The sequence below is a fragment of the Bos grunniens genome, chromosome 4 (assembly GCF_055505025.1).
Source record: "Bos grunniens cultivar Pamir isolate PY7600 chromosome 4, Bosgru_T2T1.0, whole genome shotgun sequence".
Taxonomy (NCBI): domain Eukaryota; kingdom Metazoa; phylum Chordata; class Mammalia; order Artiodactyla; family Bovidae; genus Bos; species Bos grunniens.
This window is the reverse complement of record NC_141168.1, coordinates 37,508,374-37,533,253: the sequence shown is the minus strand read 5'-3', so window position 1 is coordinate 37,533,253 and position 24,880 is coordinate 37,508,374. Positions and strand designations below refer to the sequence as shown.

Here is a 24,880-nt window from a genome sequence, read left to right as displayed (position 1 = left end):
TTCAGGTAAAAGCTTGGAATGCCAGTAGATGTGCTGTTAATGGGGGGGGAAATGCCATTTATTTTGGACAACACCAGTGAAGAAGTTCCATGTACTGATTGCTTCAGCCAATGTTCTCTTTGGATTTCTTAAACGTGGAAATACAACAAATAAGAATAAACAAATGATTGCCTATTAATTGGGTATGTGAAAAGCTGTGATGACAGTTTTGAGAGGTCTAGACATATTACAGCATAGAGTAAAGCAAACAAGTCATTAGTTGCTACAAATCTAATTGCAAACCCCAAACACTGAACTCGTATCAGGGTATGCAAAATTTGGCCCCATGTTATTAAAATGTCATGTTGGACCACACAATTATCAGAAATAAAAATGCTAATAATAATGATAATACAGTAATTTTTATAGTATCTTATCTCCATATTATTTTTATTCAAATCACTCTTCAGTTCTTGTTTTGTTTTGATCTCACTGCAACTGTGATAAGGATGTTCAATTGACTTAACAGTAATAACATCTTTTACAAATAAATGAAGTATCTAAGGGTTTAGCTTATTTGATTTGCTCAGCCCCAGAACTTGTTAGGAGCAAAATGAACTAGGACCTGAATCCTGGTGTCTTGAATTCCAGGCCATCATAATTCCACTAGAATTTGAAGGAATCGGTGAAGCTAAATTAGTCTAAAGTTTTTGATACAGCCTGAATCACTGTGTAATAATTACAAAAAAAACTTCAATGTTGGAACAAAACTTGTTGTCACAGGTAGGTATTAGAGAATGTAATTTTTTTCCAAGGTAATAGAGGGAAAGTGAGGAACAACTAAATGAGAATGAAAGCCACAAAAAATGGGTATGTGGTTGGGGATTAGATTTAGGAGAGATTTTACAAGTTGGAAAAGACTCTGATGCTGGGAGGGATTGGGGGCAGGAGGAGAAGGGAACAACAGAGGATGAGATGGCTGGATGGCATTACCGACTTGATGGACGTGAGTTTGAGTGAACTCTGGGAGTTGGTGATGGACAAGGAGGCCTGGCGTGCTGTGATTCATGGGGTCGCAAAGAGTCGGACACGACTGAGCGACTGATCTGATCTGATCTGATCTGATAGTAAAGGAGCGTGTAGACAACACTGTGCAAATATTGTAATAGGATTTGGCTTTGTATCCATGTGGACTTCAATAAAGGGCCCATGTGGCATTCTTGCCTGGAAAATCCCGTGGACAGAGGAGCCTGGCAGGGTACTGTCCATGGAGTCGCAAGAGTCGGGCATGACTTAGCAACTAAACAATAATGTAGTATATGTAATAGTCGTAAAAGTGTTTGGCCCAAGGTTGAAGTTTGTCATTACAGCTAAGTTTTGTGAGTTGACAAGTTTCCTTTTCTGATGCTGAAGATGTATTTTCAAAAACATGGGCTTTTGAGTCAGGCTGACCTGGAGCTTCTGACCCACCACTAACTACTTATGTGAACATGGGGGTGATTCTCTGGCCTCAGTCTCCTAATCCATAAGATAGGATAACAGTGTATATTCAGCAGGGGTAGTAGGAGAATTGAATGAGATAAAGTGAATAAAGTACTTAGCACATTGGCTAACACCTCATAGGTGCTGGATAGTTGTTTATTCAAATGTAAAGTGAAAATGGCCTCCAGGAGGGAGAGTTTTTTGCAAAACTGTTGACAGCACTGACATTCTTCAGAGAATGCAGCTGTACTTCTGACTCCTCAAATGAAAAGTTATCTTACTGTCCACTCACACACACACAAAATTGAATTGGGGGGATTTGTCTCTCTTTAGCAGGTTCTTGTCTACTTAGCAAGAAAAATTAGATTAAAATGTATTTTTTTTAATATGTCTTGTTGTTCTATGTGGTTTAAATCTTAATCCTTCAGCTTACTTGGTATCATTTCTAACAACAATATTTATTGGCTCTTAAATATATAGTCAATAAGTTTGGGCTTCATGCTCATATTTATCAGAAAAAAGTTTTAATTTATAAAGAAAGTGATCAAGAAGGGAAGTCAAATATAGAGGGAAATATCATAAATTTGAAACTGCTATTTAAAAATGAAATAGTTCTAATTATCTAATTTATAAAGGAAAAGTGAGAAGAAAAAAAAGAGAACACGTAAATGTCAGCATAGTATATGGTTGGAGAAATACACAGTGTCTTGCTATGATAATGAATAAAGTACTACTTGTTCTAAAAGGAAGATGCATAACATTAAAATAAACACATTAAGACCCAACTATATTTAAAGCATGAGTAAAAAATCAACACCGTCTGTTTACTGATTTAGTAGAAAAATCAGGAGCTTTGCTGCACAGGCAGAAATTCTGAATAATTCTTTTCTTCTCATGTGAGAAGTCCAATTTTTCTTTTCTTAAGATATTTCCCAATGAGGGGCTTCCGTGGTGGGTCAGTGGTTAAGATTCCTCCTTCTAGTGCTGGGGGCACAGGTTCGATTCCTGGTTGGGATATACACTCTATTCAGTAGGTGGAAAAGAGCGAATAGTGGTGCTCCAAAGCAGTTCAGCAGCCTTATACGGTAGGTTCAAATGAGAGTCAAAATGTTGTATGTTATTCCTGAACTTAGACGAAATTCCAAAGTAAAATGTGATTTGGTGCACTTTCTGAATTGAGACAAAATTCTGATAAATGCATTACTTGGTAAGTTCAGTGTAAGAGCATTTCTGAAAACAATGTGTGCTTAGTTGCTTCAGTTATTTCTGACTCTTTGCGATCCATGAACTGTAGTCCACCAGGCTCCTCTGTCCATGGGATGCTCCAGGCAATAATACCGGAGTGGGTTGCCACTTCCTCCTCCAGGGGATCTTCCCAACCCAGGAATCACACCTACTTTTCCTGCGTCTGCTGCATTGCAGATGAATTCTTTACCGCTGAGCCACGCGGAAGCTCTTCTGAAAATAATACTTTTTTAAAAAATGGAAGTATAGTTGATTTACAACATTGTGTGAGTTTCAGGTGTACAGCAGAATGATTCATTTATACATATATGTGTATGTGTGTGTGTTTGTGTATCTGTGTGTGTATAGTCTTTTTCACGTTCTTTCCTATTATTACAAGGTTATTACAAGATATTGGATGTAGTTCCCTGTGCTATATAGTAGGTCCTTTTGTTTTATCTATTTTATATATAGTATTGTGCTATCTGTTAATCCCAAATTAGGAGTTTGGGATTAATTGTACATTTTAAATAAAAGTTTTAGAAATATAGCTATCTTGCTTCCACATTCAAGGCACTGTAAATAATGTAGTGCTCTACTAAAAAATCTGGAGTGGTTCAGATGTAAAATTGAGAGGTTATATAGAATTAAAAATAAAAAGGATTCCAGCACTTAAGAATTGGGCATAGGACCCACATTTGGAGAGAAAAGTTAACTTCATACATTGTCACATACCCGTGGACACTGACTCCATTTTAAAAAGCAATTGCATATCACTTTTTAAAAATGATAAACTTCTCTGGGTGTTTATTTTTGTGGGAAATAAAATAAATATGGTGCATCCCAGAATCAGTTAAATGAATGAGTTTCCACAGAGTTTCAGAACATAAGAATGTGTCATTTGGCGAAAGAGAGCATAAGTTAAAGTACAAGATAAGATGGGAAAGTAAAGTAGTTTAGAAGGCATCAAAGATTCTCACAGATAGAGAAATCATCAGAGTTACCTGGTCTCCTCCTCCATCCGCATTCCCACAACCCACCCATCTACTCCAAAAGAGGCTCCACTATGATAGAGCAAAAGAGAATTTTTTTTTTTTAATCAGGATTTCCCTGGCAGTCCAGCAGTTGGGACTTTGCACTTCTACTGTAGGAGGCACAGGTTCAAAGCATGGTGCAGGAACTAAGATACGGCCTGCTGCATAGTATGGTCAAAAAACAAGCAAACAAAAAAAATAAGCTGACAAAACAATAAATGTATTCATGAATTTTGGAAGCCTTGATATGGAGTGTTTACGTGGGGTATTTAAAAGTCATACGCCATCTTTACAAATGGAGAAAAATGAAGGTCAAGGTATAATCTAGCTTTACTACTCAACAGCTGTGACTTTGGGCAAGTTACATGAAGTCTTGAACTTTTCTTTCCATCAAAGATAAGAACAATAATACGCATCTGACAATCTATTGTGGATGAAAGGCCACCGTGAGCACTGGTTCAATGATGCCTTTCTTTTACCACTCGCTGTGCTGCCCTCAGTCATTCACTTGTGTCCGACTCTTTGCTACCCCATGGACTGTAGCCTGCCAGGCCCTTCTGTCCATGAAATTTTCCAGGCAAGAGCACTGGAGTGGGTTGCCATTTCCTTCTCCAGGGGATCTTTCCAACCCGGGAACTGAATCCACATCTCTTGTGTCTCCTGCATTTGCAGTGAATTCTTTTCCACTGGGCTACCTGGGAAGCCTTATTACTGGCTGCTGCTGCTGCTGCTAAGTCACTTCAGTCGAGTCTGACTCTGAGCAACCCCATGGACTGTAGCCTACCACGCTCTTCCGTCCATGGGATTTTCCAGGCAAGAGTACTGGAGTAGGGTGCCATTGCCTTCTCCGTTATTACTTGCTAGGTTTTTCCAAATCTCAAAATGTTAGTGTTGCTCTAATGATTCTTTTTAATTATATTTCCCCCCACAGATAGAAACCTTGCTACAGACATTTCACCCAAGCCCACTATTTTTCTTTCTTCAATTGCTGAAATCAACCACAGTAAGACTGGAACTTACCTTTGTCTTCTGGAGAAATTTTCCCCTGATATTATTAAGGTTTATTGGAAAGAAAAGGATGGCAACAAAGCTCTGCCATCCCAGCAGGGAAATACCATGAAGACCACTGACACATACATGAAGCTCAGCTGGCTGACCGTGACTGAAAACTCCATGGAAAAAGAACATATCTGTGTCGTCCAACACGAGAGAAATATAGGCGGAATTAATCAAGAGATTCTTTTTCCTTCAATAAATGAAGGTATGTGAATAAACATAAAACAGAACCCTGTTTTTCAAATAAAATACCCCACTTTTTCTGTTAAGCATTAATGAAAAACAAACAAATGTCTTTATAAAATGATGTTTTATTTAATGATAGCATAAATGTTCTGCTATCTCCCCCATAGAATTAAAGTGGGATAGGCTTTGATACCAGAGAAGGCAATGGCACCCCACTCCAGTACTCTTGCCTGGAAAATCCCATGGATGGAGGAGCCTGGTGGGCTGCAGTACATGAGGTTGCTAAGAGTTGGACACGACTGAGTGACTTCACTTTCACTTTTCTCTTTCATGCATTGGAGAAGGAAATGGCAACCCACTCCAGTATTCTTGCCTGGAGAATCCCAGGGAAGGGGGAGTCTGCTAGGAGGCCGTCTATGGGGTCGCACAGAGTCGGACACGACTGAAGCGACTTAGCAGCAGCAGCAGCAGCAGCAGCAGCAGCAGCAGCAGGCTTTGATACATAAATATGAAAAAAATTTTACTTAACCTTTTCAGATTTGGTTTCATCTTCCAAAATATTAAGATCATAGTAATGTTTCTTAAAGTTGTTGTATGGATTTAAGGAAACAACATCTGTGAAAATATCTAGCAACTTGCTGCTGCTGCTGCTAAGTTGCTTCAGTCGTGTCCGACTCTATGCGACCCCATAGAAGGCAGCCCACCAGGCTCCCCCTTCCCTGGGATTCTCCAGGCAAGAACACTGGAGTGGGTTGCCATTTCCTTCTCCAATGCATGAAAGTGAAAAGTGAAAGTGAAGTCGCTCAGTCGTGTCTGACTCTTAACGACCCCATGGACTGCAGCCCACCAGGCTCCTCCGCCCATGGGATTTTCCAGGCAAGAGTACTGGATGGGGTGCCATTGCCTTCTCCAACTTAGCACATAACAAATCTCCACTGTGGATGACCTTGGCTGATCAGGAAATGAGAACATGTATGCATCTTTTAGGAATGTTCTACCCAGCAAATAAAGTCAGTGTCACTTTAATCCTGCTTTATGCAAGGTACAATTCCACAACAATGAGTTATTAAATGATAAAATGGTATTTGTATGATGGAGGCAGATTGCTGTTCAACAAAATGTAGAATAATTAGACTCCTGGGGTTTTATTATGTTTTTAGGTTTTTGAAATTTGTATTTTACATATCACCGTAAGATAAGCTAAAATTTTGTAATTAGAGATGGGGTGAGGCTAAAGTATACAGACTTACTCTCATTCTACATAAAGAATGCATTTCTTGCCATTGGAAAATGCTTCTCACAAACTCTCATTGTAGCCCTAGCATATGCCAGGCCTAGAGGGAATGTGGATGAACACACTCAGGTGAATTACTCTCCCAGAAGGATGTACTACAGTCAAGAGAATATCAGATCAGATCAGATCAGATCAGTTGCTCAGTTGTGTCCGACTCTTTGCGACCCCATGAATTGCAGCACGCCAGGCCTCCCTGTCCATCACCAACTCCCGGAGTTCACCCAGACTCATGTCCATTGAGTCAGTGATGCCATCCAGCCATCTCATCCTCTGTCATCCCCTTCTCCTCCTGCCCCCAATCCCTCTCAGCATCAGAGTCTTTTCCAATGAGTCAACTCTTCGCATGAGGTGGCCAAAGTACTGGAGTTTCAGCTTCAGCATCATTCCTTCCAAAGAAATCCCAGGGCTGATCTCCTTCAGAATGGACTGGTTGGATCTCCTTGCAGTCCAAGGGACTCTCAAGATTCTTCTCCAACACCACTTGTCTCTTAATCACTCAGGGTTACTTGTGATTTGGGCAAGGTGTACCAAAGGAGACCCTGTGATGCAGATGCTGGGCAGAGGGCTGGAAGTGCGTTGGCCCTGGCAGTGATCCTGTAACTCACAGGACTCCGGACTGAAAGTCCTCAGTATTCACCTAGCAGACCAAATGCCCCAGAGTGTCCCTAATTAGGAATCATTGCTGTGCCTTTCCTGTGGTTAGAAAGCCCTTTTTAAGCAGTGGGAACCACGTGCTTAGTCAAATGTACGTAGACTTTTACTGGGCACCAGTCCAGATTTCTGAAGCAAGCCTATCTCTTCCCTGATCCTTAGTTTGTCCACTGATCAAATTAGGTTTGAACACTTGCCTTAGCTTTGTCCTGGGACTGCGATGAAGAGCAAATAGAATAGCACCAGAGAAAACGTTCCAAAGCATGACATAGATGTATTTATTCTCATATTCATCAAATCTATTTGTATCCTTTCCTAAAACTAATTAAAAATAAGAATACAAAAACAGCCCTAAATTGTTATTTCTACTCTTTATAAATAGAGAGGAAGCAAATTTGCTGAGTGCCGTCTAATGTAACCACAGCTCTGATTGTCCTACTAGGTTTTAATTTTTCTTGTAGTCAGGAAAAAATGAGTCACTGTGACAATGACCATATTGGAGAGAAGCCCCAGTTCATAATGTGTTTTACCTGACACAACTTCTGAAACAAATGCTTTGCAAGTGGTTCTAACGGCAGTAAAACTAATGAGGGCATTTCTGCTAATGTCGTTCTACCGCAGATTTCTAATGCTGTTTCTTAGAAGCTTTTTGTTTTTGATAAAAGCTAAGAATATAACATGGAAGTACAGACTGATGAAATGATTTTGAAGAGAAATAAAATTAATCTGGTCCTAGTTTTCAACCAGCCTTTACTGAGAAATTAAACTTATCATAAACACATAAAGTTTATTACAAAAGTTTGTTTCTTTATTATTGTTTCTACCTCAATCAATGCATGGTAGTAAGAAATTTGTTTATCTTCTAACAATTTTAAAAATTTATTTATTTTATATTTTGCTGCACTAGGTCTTCATTGCTATTTTGCTGCACTGGGTCTTCATTGCTGCACGGGCTTTTCTCTAGTTGCAGTGCGTGGGCTTCTCACTGCAGTGGTTTCTCTTGTTGCAGAGCACGGGCTCTGGGGCTTGTGGGCTTCAGTGGTTGTGGCACACGGGCTCTGTAGTTGCAGCTCCCAGGCTCTTGAGTGCAGGCTCAATAGCTGTGGTGCATGGGCTTAGTTGCTCTATGGTATGTGGGATCCTCTCAGATCAGGGATCAAACCCATGCTTCCTGCATTGGCAGGCAGATTCTTTACCACTGAGCCACCAGGGAAGCCCCTATTTACCTTTTAGTGAATAAAATTATTATAAGGAAAGAAAGGGACTTATTAAAGTCAGTTCTTGAGGATACTTTAACATCAAAATATGACTCTACTTGTATTTTCATTCTTGGGATTTACTCCAAAGCATTCATACCTCAAATCCAAGTTTTAGATTATAGGGAAAAAAAAATCTCATTGAGGGCATAAAAAATATAGCAGACTGTATTCATGTGGACATGAACCCATCCAGGAAAAAAGCAATAAACCAAACAACTTCTGTGACTGTTTTCCTCCATCCAACAGTCCATGATCTTTTAAAAAAATTTTGTACTAATATGGTTGTATTTTCCTTTGACATTACCCATGAATAAAATTCTCACTTCAAGTTTTATCAAGCCAGATAACTAAAAATGTGATTTGATCTATTTTTTTTTACCCCTGGAAAGAAATGCTGAGCTCCTGTAATAAAAAGGTCATTGTTAAGAATAATTAAGATCTCTAGAAGAGAAAATGTTTTTAATGTCCACAGTGGTGGAATTCTGTTGTCTTTGCATAGGTTAATTTCTCTTTCTAAGGCTTATTTTTAGAGTACTCTCCACTTGCTCTGTCTCATTTAATCCCCAACAACCATCCTTTGAATGGTGTCTCTGCCACCACTGGTATCACTGATACGACTCTCCGCCAGTTACCCTCTAATTCTTATTTCCTCCTTTGTAACATGGAATCCTCCAAAACACAAATCACTCCAGTGTCACTGGGGGATTAAAGAAGATAATGCGCGTGAAGAGTTAAGCGAGTGCCTAGCCCAGTTACAGTCACTCAGCTATTAACCTTGTTAACATTGCTTTCGTTACGCCCATAAGCTCCACAACTACAGAAAAATCATGTCCATGAGCCAAGGATACCAAGGATGTGTGTGCTTTGGAAAGCTTCAGCGCTTTCTTTTGCTTGATGGGAAATATGCCTTAGCCTAACTCCTTCAAACGTGGGATTCCCTTGAGGACTCTAGCTTTGAATGACTTTGATTTGGTAGCAATTCTTCATCTTGGCAGTGGGTGCTGAAGTTATGGAGCAGCCACTTTTCCTGATTACTTGTCTTTGCAATAAGTATTTCTCCAACACCTACTTTGTGGTAAGCACAGTGCTAGGAGCTATGAATACAGAAGGAAAATAGGATGCCATTGGGTATTACCCTCCAGTTATGGTAAAATGTAGCCTTCACGAACTTCAACATTTCCATGTGTAGAAAACTATATGCAAATGAAATCTATGAATTACATGGAATCAGACCAACTAGTTTTGGAACTGTAGGGCTCATATTTTTAATAACTGTCTCTCTCAGCAGATTATCTATATATATACATATATATGTATTATACAATAACACATGTATAAACACACACAATGTCAAATAATGGGCACAAATAATTGACTAATACTTTTTTCATTTCTTGTAGTTGTCAGCTCAATTGTCCCTACCACTGAGTCTCCCAGTGACTGTTTAAACCATGAAAGCAGTAAGTTTTTGTAGATGATTGCCTTTATGTCATGCTTTAGTCTTTTATTTCCTTTCTAATCTATTTATCTTTTGAACTTCTCTGGCTAAAAGTACAAAAGACCAACAATTATCTGAAATTGTGGGGCTCATTGTCGTAGTTTTAATGATATCTCTTCTGTCTCACTGTATCTCACTGACTATCTCACTGTCTCACTATATATAAATATATATATTTATATATACACAGATACACACATTTTACATACATATGTACACACATTGTAAAATACTGGGCAAGGACAACCAATTAATACTTGCTTCCATTGTTTCTAGAAGTTACCGGTACTGGTTCTAAAAAAGCTTGTCTGAAAGATGAAAGTGGTAAGTTTTTGACTTTGTTTGCCTTTACAAAATCCTATAGCATTTTTTCCCTCCTGATCAAATTACCTCTTGAACTTCCCTGCTTAATGGTAGGAAAAAGCAATTATTCCTAGAATTGTGGAGTTCATACATTTAATCAGAGTATCTCTCCTATTTGTGCTAGCAAATTTTACCTTATATATACATATATATTAACACACATATACTTAATCACATATGTGCCACTGTCTAATAATAGATATGAACAATTGACAATACAATTAATACTTGCTCTCCTTTCTTCTAGAAGTCACTGCTGATAATAATTCTACAAAAGTGTGTTTGAAAGATGAAAGCAGTAAGTTTTGCCTTTGTGTCATGTTACAGCACTTTTCCCCTCTAAATAAACTTAACTTTTGTACTTCTTTGGTTTAAGATAGAAAGCCAGAAGTCTGGATATTGTAGAATGGATGGTATCATATTTTAAGTAATTCCATCATTTCCTAAGAGTCATCTTAGCACAGTAAATGTTGGTTTTGGAGTTTTGAGGATGTAGTGATAGGTTCTGAATTACTTCAACAGTGGGCTTCACTTAGTTGCGTAGCTTTTGTTTGTAGTGACTAGAGAAATGCGATGTCAAGTTCCTTCTAGACATTTGAGTTTTAGCCCTTGTTTGCATATAATACATGAACTGACACTGAGAGCTTGATATACACAAAGTGTATTGCTATATCTTTCACATATACTCTGTTTGCTCCTTATAACCACTCCTATGAGGTGGTACAATATTTTTGCAACATTTTGCAATCAGGGCAATGTGCCAAAATTAGTTCAGTCCTTTGTACAAAGTCACACAGCTAGATCTGGGGATTCAACTTAGTCCATCTGAAACAATGGTTCACACAACTTACTCAGTTCTCTATTCTCCTCTAAGAGGTAGACATAGAGCAAGACTCCCAAAGCCAAGGTCCTGAGACAGGATGAACCCATGGGCAGGGGGTTAAGTGCATGGGCTTCTGAACATCACAGTCCCCAATACTTTTATTATTAGCTTCATGAAAAATGGGTAAATTAGTTACATTTCTGAGCAATACTGCCCTCATATGCCAGTTGGAAACAATAATAGACTGAACTCAGTTATTGGAGATATAAGATCACATATGTGGAGTGTCTCCAACAGGGTATCCATTTAGCTGGCACAGAATCAATACTAGTTGGTGGCCCCTTCTCCCTACATGAAGGTTCCAAGTGCATTTAGAATCTCTGGCTCTAGCCCTGCTGATCCCTCCTCCATTTCAAGTATCAGGGGGCCCAGAATTCAGCTAATACCTGACCTGACTGAGGGGAGTTAGTTATAAGCAGGTCACCTCCTGAGATCCTTTCCATACCAAATGCTACTGATTCTGGAGTTCTGACTCTATGAAGATGAAGTGTGGGAAAGGGAAATTTCCATAGGAAGAAACTCAGTCTTGAGATTAATTGGGTAGCCAAGTCAGGCCCATCATTAGTGCTGTTAATTGTTTTTTGACAGCATATATTTCTTGCAAAACTTCAAGGACACATAAGCGCAATTATCCTATAACATCACAGCCATGATGTTAGACATTCAAGACAGACAGGCAAGTGAAGCATGAGCTCCTGATGTTTCAGGAATTTTGGACTAAAGACCTTCTTCCATTTAATAAAATATCCTCTTTACCAAAACCTTCTGCCCACTACACTGTATCACAAACAGATTTCCATGACTTGTATCCTTCTTAGGAACCTCATTTATTCACAACATATAATGGCTCAGATCCTTCCAAATCAGCAATTCAACTTGATATTTATGCTTAACTTTGATGTCTGGTGTGTCAATTGCACACGCAGTTGCAGGATTACACAGAAGCTAAGAATGTGTTTTTCAAAGTCATGTTGCTGGGATTGAAATGTGGTTTCTGGTACTTTCTAAATGTGTGACCTCAGGCCAATTATTTTGCTCTGTGCTCAGTTTACTTGTAAAATGTGATTGAAACTAATAATCTCATGCTCTGCTTTGCTTAGTCACTCGTCATGTTTAAACTCTTTGTGACTCATGGACTGTAGTGCACCACGTTCCTCTCTCCATTGGGATTCTCCAGGCAAGAATACTGGAGTGGGTTGCCATGCCCTCCTCCAGGGGATCTTCCCAACCCAGGGATTGAACCCAGGTTTCCTGCATTGCAGGTGGATTCTTTACCATCTGAGCCACTAGGGAAGCACAATAATTTCATAGGTTATCTTAAAGCTTAGATAAGAGTAGAATTTTACATGCAAAGCTCTCAAAATAAGTGTTTGATTAGTCGTTAATGAATATAACCTGTTATTATTACTCAGCGATGCGGGAGCGGGGCAAAAAATGCTAAATGCTATTTATCACAAATATTTTTCCTTTTGGACTCATTCTTTAAAAACACAACTTTTTTTTTTTTTTTTTTTAATATTTTGGAAGAGTCTAGTGAATTTAGCTGAGGTTGTTGATTGACTTGAATTGCCAACTGGATTCTGAATTGTCCTGGCAGTGGTGGTGCTCATGGTGCTTGTACTTGTTTTCTTTGGCGTTTGGTGGTGCAGGGGTAACACTTCACAGTAGGTCAGCAGAAATAATTATGACCTCCTCCCACTACTGTGTATTGACCTTTCAAAAGAGCAGGTAACTAATCAAATGATTTCTCCTAGATACCCTGCAGCTGCAGCTCATGAACACCTCTGCCTATTACACCTACCTCCTTCTCCTCCTCAAGAGTGTGGTCTACTGTATCATCATCACCTCCTGTGTGTTTCGGAGAACAGGCATCTGCTGTGACGGGAAGAACTTGTGATAGAGCGTCCCCGAAGGAGTCAGCTTTCCTTAATCATCTGTTGATACTGAAATTCTCTGCTTGCTTTTTGGATTTGGGTTATCTCAGTGTATACGTGTTTTTTCCCCTATTATGTCATTATTGTGTAACAATTTTTCAAACACTGGGCAAACAGACAGTTCTACCCTGAAACAAGGAATTCTGTTATTACTCAGGGAGCAAGGCCCAGGGCGGGTCCAGCGGAGCCTCTCCCACCACTGTCCCCAACCGCATCAGCTCCTTCCACCCCAAGTCCTCGTGCCTCCAGGGTGCACTAAGCGGGCAGCTCCCCATCTCCTCCATCAGCATCTTCCCCAAGACCATGGTCTTGACCCTCCCTGTTACACATCCTGGGGCAGCCAGCTTTGCTACTTGAACTCTGTACTTTCTTTTTCATAATAGGCACAATAGGTAAAAAAATAAATAAAAAGTCCACACATTTGTGTGTACTTTAATTTCATGAAATCTAACCAAGGTAAGAAACATCATGACAACTGAGCTATCAAATTCTGCATGGTTGTAATAATGGTCAATACCACATGTCTAAGTCTTTCCCTGAAATGGTGGCTATGGTGCTTTCTTTGGGGCACTGGGGCAAATGAAGGTGCCCAGGGTCCTTCTCTTTCAAAGTCACCAGATTCAGACTCATCATTTTGGGACGTTCTGATGGTGACAGTGTGACACCCATCATGCCTTGTACCGAGTGTGCTCAGATTGTACCAGTGTCTCACAAGCACTGAATCCTGAGCCTCACATTAACCCCATGGGAACTGCTCCAGCACCAGAAGGTCATTCGGTGGAGGGTGAAGCACACAGACCATGACTCCCAAGGGTCTGGGATTGAACCCTGGATCTGTATTAGCATCCGTGTGACCTCAGGCAGTGATCTGCACTCTCTGTGCCATCATTTCCTCATCTGTGTAATGAAGTCACAGTGCCTGTGCTCAGTTTACCTGTAAATGGGATTGAAACTAGTAATCTCATGCTGTGCTGTGCTTAGTCGCTCAGTCATGTCCAACTCTTTGTGACCCCAAAGGGTAAATGAATAAAAAAGTTAATGATGCTTAATCCATGCAAGTTCTCAATAACAGCATCTACTGGAGGTAGCTCTACTGCAGAAATCATAGATTTCACATGTACAAAAATGCACTGATATTCATTTCAAAACTTACTTCCCCACAAAGAGATTAGATGCAGATGGAATAGGGACTCAGTTTCTACTGTTCGTCAGGAATCCCGTTAATCATCTAAGAATCCTTGAAGGAAGGAACAGTTAGAGTCCACAGTTTATAGGTTGGAGAGGTTAATTTGTCTGTTCATGGTCATTATTTTATAAGTAAGAGTCATTCAAGTTTTTCTGAACTCAGAGCCCATATTTTGTTACCTAGTATCATGTAGCTTTCCATTGACTCAATTTCTATTGGGGAAAAAAAACAAACAAACACAGCAGAACAGAAAACGCACTGCTTCCTTACTAAAGGCTTTCTCTAGGGATTCATTTAGGATTTTCTTAAGGACATATGGGTGCATCTGTCTTCTTCTCGTGTATATAATCTGGTATCACCATAGCTGCCCTCTTGATTGTCAACATGGTGGAAATTCTGCCTTATTCTGTGTGTGTAGACTTAGAACTTCTTTTAAGGTGAACTATTTGTTCATGTCTTTCAACCATTTTTTTCTATTAAGTAATAATACTAACAATCAGAACACTCCTAATATGTATTTCTGTGTATTTCTATAAACAGAGACATAAAACAAGAAGTTCAATTCATGATAAAAGGGAGAAAAAATAAGTGAGTGTATATTTTCTATTTTCTCTAATGAATCCTTTTAAAGGAAAAATTTTAAGGTATTAGAATAAAACACTGTCTCATTTAAAACCAAGGAGGCTTTTTGTTTGTTTCTTTGTTTATAATCAGCTTCAGTGTTTGTGAAACAAGTCCTTAGAACACTAAACAGAAGTTCCTCATTTGAAAGCAAAAAAGACCAACCAAATAGAAAGAAGATAGAGGAAATCCAGTTTAGATTGTTGGCTCCACTCCTTGCTTCCCACTAATTTGATCAGACCTCTTTAAACAAAATAAGTCACTCTCATCTTAAAGATATGGAAATATTTCTTTACTGGAAACAAATAATGTAGTAAGTAAAGAAGTCAAGGAGTTCCCAGGTCATTCAGCAGTAAAGAAGATAGATAGATTAGTTGCTCAGTCACGTCTGACTCTTTTTGACTCCATGGACTGTGGATTGCCAGGCTCCTCTGTCCATGGGATTTCCCAGACAAGAATACTAGTGTGAGTTGCCATTTCTTTCTCCAGAGGATCTTCCTGACTTAGGGATGGAAACTGCATCTCCTGCATTGCAAGCAGATTCTGTACCATCTGAGCCACCAGGGAAGCTCTAGCAGTAAAGAATCCACCTGCCAATGGACAGAGGAGCCGGTTGGGCTACAGTCCATAGGGTCGATATAAGTCAGACACAACTTAGTGACTAAACAAGAATAACAACAGAAGCCAAGAAGGGAAACTTGCTTTGGCTATTGTACATACTGCTGCAATGAACTTTGGGGTACATATGTTTCCTCAAATATGGTTTTCTCCAGATATATGCTCATGAGTGGGATTGTTGGATCATGTGTGGCATGCTCGGTTGCTCAGTCATGTCCAACTCTTTGTGACCCCATGGACCATCGCCCAACATGTTCCTCTGTCCATGGGATTTTCCAGGGAAGAATCCTGGAGTGCTTTGCCATTTTCTTCTCCAGGGGATCTTCCCGATCCAGGATCATATGGTAGTTCTATTACAACATGGATGGATTTAGAGATTATCATACTAAGTGAGGTAAATCAGACAGAGAAACACAAATATCCTATGGTATCACTTATATGTGGAAAGTAAAATAATGATACAAATGAACTTATATTAAAAAAAGAAACAGACTCACAGACTTAGAAAACAAATCTATAGCTATCAAAGAGGAAAGAAAGATGGGGGGAGGGTAAGTTAGGAGTTTAGCTTTAACACATACAAACTACTATATATTAAATAGATGATCAACAAGGACCTACTGTGTAGCACAGGAAACTCTCTTCAATTTTCTATGATAACCTACATGAGAAAAGGATTTGAAAAAGAATGAATATATGTATTAATATAACCGACTTACTTTGCTGTACACCTGAAACTAACACAACACTGTAAATTGACTATATGCTGTGTGTGTGTTAGTTGCCTAGTCGTGTCTGACTCTTTGCAACCCCATAGAATGCAGCCCCACCAGGGCCCTCTGTCCTTGGGATTCTCCAGGCAAGAACACTGGGTTAGGTTGCCATTTCCTTCTCCAAAAGGAACTATAGAAAGAAAGAAAGGGAAGTCGCTCAGTTGTGTCTGACTCTTTGCAACCCCATGGACTGTAGCTTACCAGGCTCCCCCATCCATGGAGTTTTCCAGGCAAGAGTACTGGAGTGGGTTGCCATTTCCTTCTCCTGACTATACTTTGCTGCTGCTGCTGCTCCTAAGTCACTTCAATCGTGTCCAACTCTGTGCGACCCCATAGATGGCAACCCACCAGGCTCCGCCGTCCCTGGGATTCTCCAGGCATGAACACTGGAGTGGGTTGCCATCTCCTTCTCCAATGCATGAAAGTGAAAAGGGAAAGTGAAGTCGCTCAGTCGTGTCTGACTCTTAGTGGCCCCATGGACGGCAGCCTAACAGGCTCCTCCATCCATGGGATTTTCCAGGCAAGAGTACTGGATTAGGTTGCCATTGCCTTCTCCTGACTATACTCTAATATGAACTAAAAATTAAATTTTAAAAATGGAAGCAATAACATTTTAAAAAGAGGCTAAACCTACATATCTCTGAAAATTTTGTGTAGCTGATTTCCTTGCCAGGGCCCTGCTGGGCAGCGTCTCTTGTGATTTCCAACTCTCAGCAACTTCCTGCCCCAGCTGCCCTGGGCTGCCCTGGCCTGAGAGGTGCAGAAAGGGGAGGGCATTGGGGGTGGCAGTGGCAGCAGGAGGGCGCTGGTGTGGGTGATGGGGTATCATTTCCTCAGGCTTCTTTGCTCATTTGCTCAAAACCACATTTTGGTTGATTTGTGGAAAATGTTTAAAGGCAAACAGACTTTACCAGTTGGGACTGTGCAACAGCTAGCTGGGGTGTCACAAAGAAATGAGAACAGTTAAACCACAACCAGCTTTGCTCACTTTCAAAGGTCACAGTTAATGGAAGAAAAGAGTTCTCTACACAGGCATGTGATTGTTAGCAAACAAACTGCAGGCTGTGGCTCAGGTTCCCCATTATTTCTGTATGCATTTCCTCCACTATGTCCATTTAAGAATCCACCTGCAGTGTAGGAGACCTGGATTTGATCACTGGGTCGAGAAGATCCCCTGGAGAAAGATATGGCAACCCACTCCAGTGTTCTTGCCTAGAGAATCCCATGGACAGAAGAGCCTGGCAGGCTACAGTCCATGGGGTTGCAAAAGAGTTGGACACGACTTAGTGACTAAACCACCGCATACATCCTATGTGAGCTGGGAATCTTACCCCCAAGGTGTCCAGATGCTGAACATCATCCACAACAGTGTGTCCATCCACACTCAGGACCCTGTTCTGGAGGAAGGAGCAGAAAGGACTCCTTGCAGCACCAAGATCATCCCTGATGTCTCACCAGCCACCTGGGCTCTTCCATGATCTGTGACTTACTGAGGCTGCTTCTTCTTGGTCTCATTTTCCCAGTGTAGATAGGGTGACACAAAATCCCATCCCTGAAACCAGTGACATGGACAGACCACAGGTGTGGGCAACAGCAATCTGCTTTGTTCCTCAAAGACAGTAGTAAGGAGGCACCTGTGCAATTAAGTGTCGTATATGGAGTCACCTAAGTCCCGAGAAGCCTGGTGGGCTACAGACCATGGGGTTGCAAAGAGCTGGACACAAGTGAGAGACTTCACTTTCTTTCTTTCTTTCTAAGTCCCCCTAAAGGGACAAAATGACTTCAGAGTCAACCTGAGCAAGGCTTACTAGAGGACAGTAAGTCAAATGACAGTGTTATGTGTGAATGAGCAGAGGGCTGCTCAGCAAAGTCAGTGTGAGTAGCAGATGTCCCCCTCCCCTCCCCTTCCCCATCCAGCAGGTCCAGGGTGGGGGTCCAGGACCCGGACTCCATCTATCCAGTCCCAGAGGGAAGCAGGGCTCCACTGCTGAGGTCACAGCTTCAACTCTGAGAGTCTGACCTCAGGGCATATTCAAGTCACATCGTTTGTTCCTCTTGGTCTCTGCTCCAAGAGCCAACATGTGGGATGCCTTGCCCTCCTAGGAGGACTGGCCGCCTTTAACTGATGCTGCCAGTGCTTCAGGGGTGGAGTCCCTTCTCAGGTTGAAGTCACACTCTGATGTCCAGCTCAGGCCCCATCAGTGGTCATGCTGTAGATGCAGATTCACTCCTGACACAGGACGTTCTCATTGTGATGACACCAGGGAATTCCTGAGGTTTTAGTTCAAGGCCAGACCCTGGCACTTCCCCTCCCCTTGTCTCCATGCAAGAAGCTCTCCCTGGTGAGGCCCCGGGCTCCCAGGGAGCCTCCAGAGGCATATCTGTCCTGTGGCACATTCTTAGACCAAGCTCAGATAGAATTGATTAAATCCACACAAACGGCCAGTTTTTACCCAAACCAGCATCACTACCACTATACACAATTGGGTATTTCTTGAATAAAACAATGAATAATGGAAAAATCTAATAGGCATGCTGGCTTCTCATGAAGCATTAAGTTGAATACATTTTTATTTGAAAAAAAAATCTCACAATATAATAGTTAAACACGAGGGAAAAGGATGGCAAAAGATTTCATAGAGTAGGTTCAAACTAAGGGGACTCAAGACTATTTCAGAAGATATGTCCAAGAGAGAGATATCATTTCATTTGTTACTTTTAAAATTTGTACACAGAACACATGTGCATGAGTTAAAAGAACACAAGAGAAATGTAAGGTCATAAAGAAGAAATACAGAGATCTGAGACATGAAAAAAAATTCCATTCTGCAAATCAAAATATAAAATGGCACTTTTTATATGTATTCAGCCATCTTGTCTTCCTGTTGTGATTTCAACACTTTAGGCCAAATACATAATGCAAAAGAAAAAAAACAAAACTAATCATTTTGATATGCTCAGTTTTAATACTTTTATAATTATATAAATACAATTATACAATTGTACAATTGGCCAGTTTCCCAAAGCAGCAACATTACCACTATACACAATTGTGTGTTTCTTGAATAAAACAACGAATCATTGGGAAAAAACAAAAACAAAAACCTTGTAGACATGCTGCCTTCCCATGAGTATTACATTGAATATTCCTGTTTGAAAACAAAACAGCTTACAGTATTGCTGAGTTCATTTTAATTCAAACTAGCCATACATAAGGGGAAATAATGGCAATGTTTCAGAGTAGAGTTTCAAAGTACTATTTTAGATCATACTTCTAAGAGAAAGATACTGTTTCTGGTGACCTTTTATATGTATTCATATCCCTTCTGTTCCTCTTTTGTAATTCTAACACTTTAGGCCAGATATATAATTCAAAGCAAGAAAAATAAAACTATTTTGATATATAGGAATTTGTTACTTTTAAAATTTGTACACAGAACACATGTGCATGAGTTAAAAGAACGCAAGAGAAATGTAAGGTCATAAAGAAGAAATACAGAGATCTGAGACATGAAAAAAAATTCCATTCTGCAAATCAAAATAAAAAGAGATTTTCCTTACAAAGAGATGCTATTCCAATTTATTAAGAGCTCTTTTAATTAGGAACACAGCCCAAGACTTTCTGCAACTATTACTTAAGAAGTCAGACTCAGTCTCATGGAGTATAGCATGGATCATATTATCTTACCAGCCACAGGCAGGTGACTAAACATATGTGGATATGGTACCATGACGGTGAGGGGTTATAGTCAATAAATTGTTTACTAGCCATTGAATAACAATAGCATGGGTATAACCATTTCAATGTTCAGGTGGGAGACCCCCATGTCCTTCTTGTGACTTTCAATGAGGGTTTCTTCCTGCTTCAAAAAAGAACACAAAACTATTTGAGATGTAGTGTAAAAAGGCAGTGTTACATTTTGCCCTATGTTTTTATAAAGATGTCTATATACTGAACGTTGACTGTGTTTAAGACACTTAAAGAACCATGTGGAAGGTCACAGAAGGATTTATTTTAAAGCTTTTTAGAAAAGGATCTATTGTTCACATGCCCACATTTATATGTCCAAACTCTGTTGTAGAAAGACGGGCCAAAGCATGTTGGGCACCTTCCATGGGATACATGGCTTCCAACCACGCTGCTTGTTTTGATTTCCATTGTTATTTTTCTATGTAGATGTCACTTCAGTTATCACTTTCTTTCCACTTGTGGTTCAGACAGTAAGAAATCTGCCTGTAATGCAGGAGATCTGGGTTTGATCCCTGAATTGGGAAGATCCCCTGGAGAAGGGAATGGCAACCCACCCCAGTATTCTTTGCCTGGAGAATCCCATGGACAGAGGAGCCTGGCTGGCTACAGTCCATGGGGTCACAAAGAGTTGGAAATCATTGAGAGACTAACAGTTTCACTTCTTTCCACTTAACCTTTACCATGGCTGGGCTAGACATCTCTGGATGGTATAAATGATAGCTCCGGAATATTCTTTCAGCAAGTATTCTATTAGCTTTATATTTGACTGACACCTCACCAGCTCAACACAACCCAAGAGCCTTCATTGTGGGACTCATGAGGCTTGCATTTTGGTTACAGCTGAGCATGTCTGAATTCCAGCTCTGGAACTAGGTCTGCTCTTCTGCTGAAGGACCCATAGCTTCCCTGCCCAAGCCAAGTCCTGTTTCCTCACCACACCCTCTGTCCCCTTCTCTTGGTCTTCAAAGTAGAATTAGCCTGAAACATTAGCATCACTTTACATACCCAGGAGGCCATGGGCACAATTAGCAAAACTGGAAAGGAACCCACATTTCAGTTGGAAGTCATGGCTACCTTTATTCTAGAAGCTTCATTTCTGGTGGATTCCTCAGCTGATCCTTCCCTGTGCCCTGCCTTCAACATTCCTGAGGATATGGTGCTGGAGCAGGAGGACTTTTGTTGGAGGATGGCTTCCAAGATTTTAAAAAAGGTTCAGAAATAGAGTGTGAAGTAGTCAAGGAGTATGGATTGGAGATATACAGTATCACTGCAGAGGGTGGAGTCATTTACTTAGGGAAGGAGAACAGGAGAGCAGTCAGCATCACCATGTGCTTCATCCAGTGTAGCTGCGTGGGTGGCATGAGCAGCAGAGTTGGATTTGTGTGTCCAACTGTTTGCAACCCTATGACCTGGCCTGTAGCCCACCAGGTTCCTCTGTCCATGGGATTCTCCTAAAGTGGGGTGAGTTCCCATTTCTCCCTCCAGGGTATCTTCCGGACCCAGGGATCGAACCTGTGTCTCTTATGTCTCCTGCATTGGCAGGTGGGTTCTTTACCACTAGGGCTACCTGGGAAGCCCCAGAGTTGGATTTAACTTGGCCGTGTGTGGATAATCACAGCAACACCTCCTCCCCCATCATCCTTTCCCAACCCTCATCTCCTCACAGAAATTTTAGCTATCTCCTTGCTAACGGAGAGGAATATTGTTCAGAGATCTTGGCGATTCTATCTCAGCTTTCAATATTTCTCCCAATGACGTCTTGCAAAAGTTTTGTTTTGTCACTCACTTTTTCTCTTCACATCCCACAATTCTTGTGGTATTTCCCCCCTGTTATCAGTATTATGCAATAGCGTTGTATCCTGACTAACCAATTTTCCAAAGGGGATGAATACAACTGGGGGAGAAGTATAGTTAAGGCTCTAAAACTATGCCAATAACATTAAATATCATTTATTAAGCACTTGATATGTCCTAGGCATTTGACATACACTTCCAATTCTTTCAACAAATCCTTCATTTTAAAGGAATGGAAACTTAGAAAGTAAAATGAGTCACCCAGCTGATCAATGTCTGAGTTAGATCCAAATCCTGGCTTGCCTGCTCAATGGTGCTGACTCTGGACACTCCACTCTAACCTTTATTTGCCAAGGCAAAATTAAGCTTGTGTTGCTCCCGTTCCATCTACACATATTCAAATGTTGCTGGATGGGGCTTGCCTGCTGCTGCTGCTAAGTCGCTTCAGTCGTGTCTGACTGTGCGACCCCATAGACGGCAGCCGACCAGGTTCCCCCGTCCCTGGGATTCTCCAGGCAAGAACACTGGAGTGGGTTGCCACTTCCTTCTCCAATGAGTGAAAGTGAAAAGTGAAAGTGAAGTCACTCAGTCGTGTCAGACTCTTAGCGACCCCATGGACTGCAGCCTACCACGCTCCTCCGTCCAAGGGAGTTTCCAGGCAAGAGTACTAGACTGGGTTGCCATTGCCTTCTCCGGGGCTTGCTTACATATCTTTAATTCAAAGTGCTGCTTCTAACCTCTCTTTCCAGACGCCAGAGACAAAAATTCTAGTTTTCACATTACGAACCAAACTCATTCCTAAACACTGAACTTTTACTCCTGTCATATTCCCCAATTTTAAATCTCTGGATACATTCAGCTGTATTTACAATACCTTGGCAATGTTGACATTTGGGGCCAGGTAATTTTTGTCTTGTTGGGACCTGTCCTGTGCATAATAGGTTGTTTAGCAGCAACCCTGACCTCTACCCACTGGATGCTAGTAGCATCCTCTCCCTAACTGTGATGACCAAAAATGTCTCCAGATGTTGCCAAAGGTGTTATGGAAGTCAAAACTGTCCCTGGTGGAGAACCACCAGTTTAGAAGTAAGTGAAGTTGTTCAGTTGTGTGCGACTCTTTGAAATCCATGAACTGTAGCCTACTAAGCTCCTCTGTCCATGGAATTTTCCAGGCAAGAGTACTGGAATGGGTTGCCATTTCCTTCTCCAGGGGATCTTCCCAAACCAGGGATCGAGCCCAGGTCTCCTGCATTTCGGGCGGACACTTTACCCACTGAGCCACTTAGTTCAGTTCAGTTCAGTTGCTCAGTCATGTCCGACTCTTTGCAACCCCATGAATCACAGCATGCCAGGCCTCCCTGTCCATCACCAACTCCCGGAGTTCACTCAGACTCACGTCCATCGAGTTGGTGATGCCATCCAGCCATCCTTCTCCTCCTGCCCCCAATCCCTCCCAGCATCTGACTCTTTTCCAACGAGTCAACTCTTCGCATGAGGTAGCCAAAGTATTGGAGTTTCAGCTTCAGCCTCAGTCCTTCCAATGAACAAGCAGGACTGATCTCCTTTAGTATGGACTGATTGAATCTCCTTGCAGTCCAAGGGACTCTCAAGAGGCTTCTCCAACACCACAGTTCAAAAGCATCAATTCTTTGGCGTTCCCTTCTTCACAGTCCAACTCTCATATCCATACATGACCACTGGAAAAACCATAGCCTTGATTAGACGGACCTTTGTTGGCAAAGTAGTATCTCTGCTTTTCAATATGCTATCTAGGTTGATCATAACTTTCCTTCCAAGGAGTAAGTGTCTTTTAATTTCATGGCTGTAATCACCATCTGCAGTGATTTTGGAGCCCTGCAAAATAAAGTCTGACACTGTTTCCACTGTTTCCCCATCTATTTCCCATGAAGTGATGGGATCAGATGCCATGATCTTAGTTTTCTGAATATTGAGCTTTAAGCCAACTTTTCCACTCTCCTCTTTCACTTTCATCAACAGGCGTTTTAGTTCCTGTTCACTTTTGCCATAAGGGTGGTGTCATCTGCATATCTGAGGTTATTGATATTTCTCCCGGCAATCTTAGGGAAGCCTAATTAGAAATAAAGATTACATAAAAAATAGTAAATTCATTTTTCTTTAAAAAAATATTAAAATTTTTATATTGCCACTTTGTCCATAACAATTACAGATAAGTTTCCTTTGTACTTTTTGGCTTTACAATAGGTTTTTGTTTTTTTATAAAAAGATGAGCTCTTCTCAGATTTTGCCTTCTTTATAATTTTCTAATAACTCCTTACATCAACATCTTCTTCTGATGCTGAATTATTTGCAACAGTACTTATGCTCTCATTACTTTGAAAAAAAAACTGTAATAGTACTTATCACATTTTATCATAATGCTTTAAAAATTCACATATATAGTAGTCTTGGCTACAAGATTATCAACACTTTGAGAATGGAGGCAATATTCATTTCTGCACTGCCAGCATTTACAAAAATCCTAAGTATGTGCTTAACTTGTGCTTTTAAATCACATTACAAGGCTTTTCACTTGTTGGCTCTTTCAATTGCCTGTGCCCACAGAACGTCCTCATGCGAAGAGCTGACTCATTGGAAAAGAGTCTGATGCTGGGAGGGATTGGGAGCAGAAGGAGAAAGGGACGACAGAGGATGAGATGGCTGGATGGCATCACCAACTCGATGGACGTGAGTTTGAGTGAACTCCGGGAGATGGTGATGGACAGGGAGGCCTGGCGTGCTGCGATTCACGGGGTCGCAAAGAGTTGGACACGACTGAGCAACTGAACTGACTGACTGACAGAATGTCTGGGCTTCCCTGCTAGGTGCTGGTAAAGAATCCACCTGCAATGCATCAGACCCCAATTTGATTCCTGGATTCAGAAGGATCTGTTGGAGAAGGGATAGGCTACCCACTCCAGTATTCATGCCTGGTGGCTCAGATGATAAAGAATCTGCATGCAAGGCAGGAGACCTGGGATGGATCCCTAGGTTGGGATGATCCCCTGGAGGAGGACATGGCAACGCCCTCCAGTATTCTTGCCTGGAGAATCCTCATGGACAAAGGAACCTGGCAGACTACAGCCCAAAAGAGTTGGACACAACTGAGAAACTAAGCCAAAGGCTAACAGAGTTTTGCCAAGAGAACACACTGGTCATAGCAAACATACTCTTCCAACAACACAAGAGAAGATTCTACACATGGACATCACCAAATGGTCAATATAGAAATCAGATTGATTATATTCTTTGCAGCCAAAGATGGAGAAGCTCTAA

The 24,880-nt window shown here is 41.0% G+C and overlaps 1 gene segment (V, D, J or C); it reads left to right on the top strand.

Annotated features, from left to right (window-relative positions):
• The first annotated feature begins 704 nt into the window (after positions 1-704).
• On the top strand, positions 705-13,892 carry LOC147373941 (T cell receptor gamma constant 2-like). The segment is given in 6 exon segments: positions 705-762; positions 4,651-4,980; positions 9,566-9,625; positions 9,940-9,987; positions 10,274-10,324; positions 12,664-13,892. Coding segments are annotated over 5 exon segments (447 nt in total).
• Positions 13,893-24,880: the final 10,988 nt, after the last annotated feature.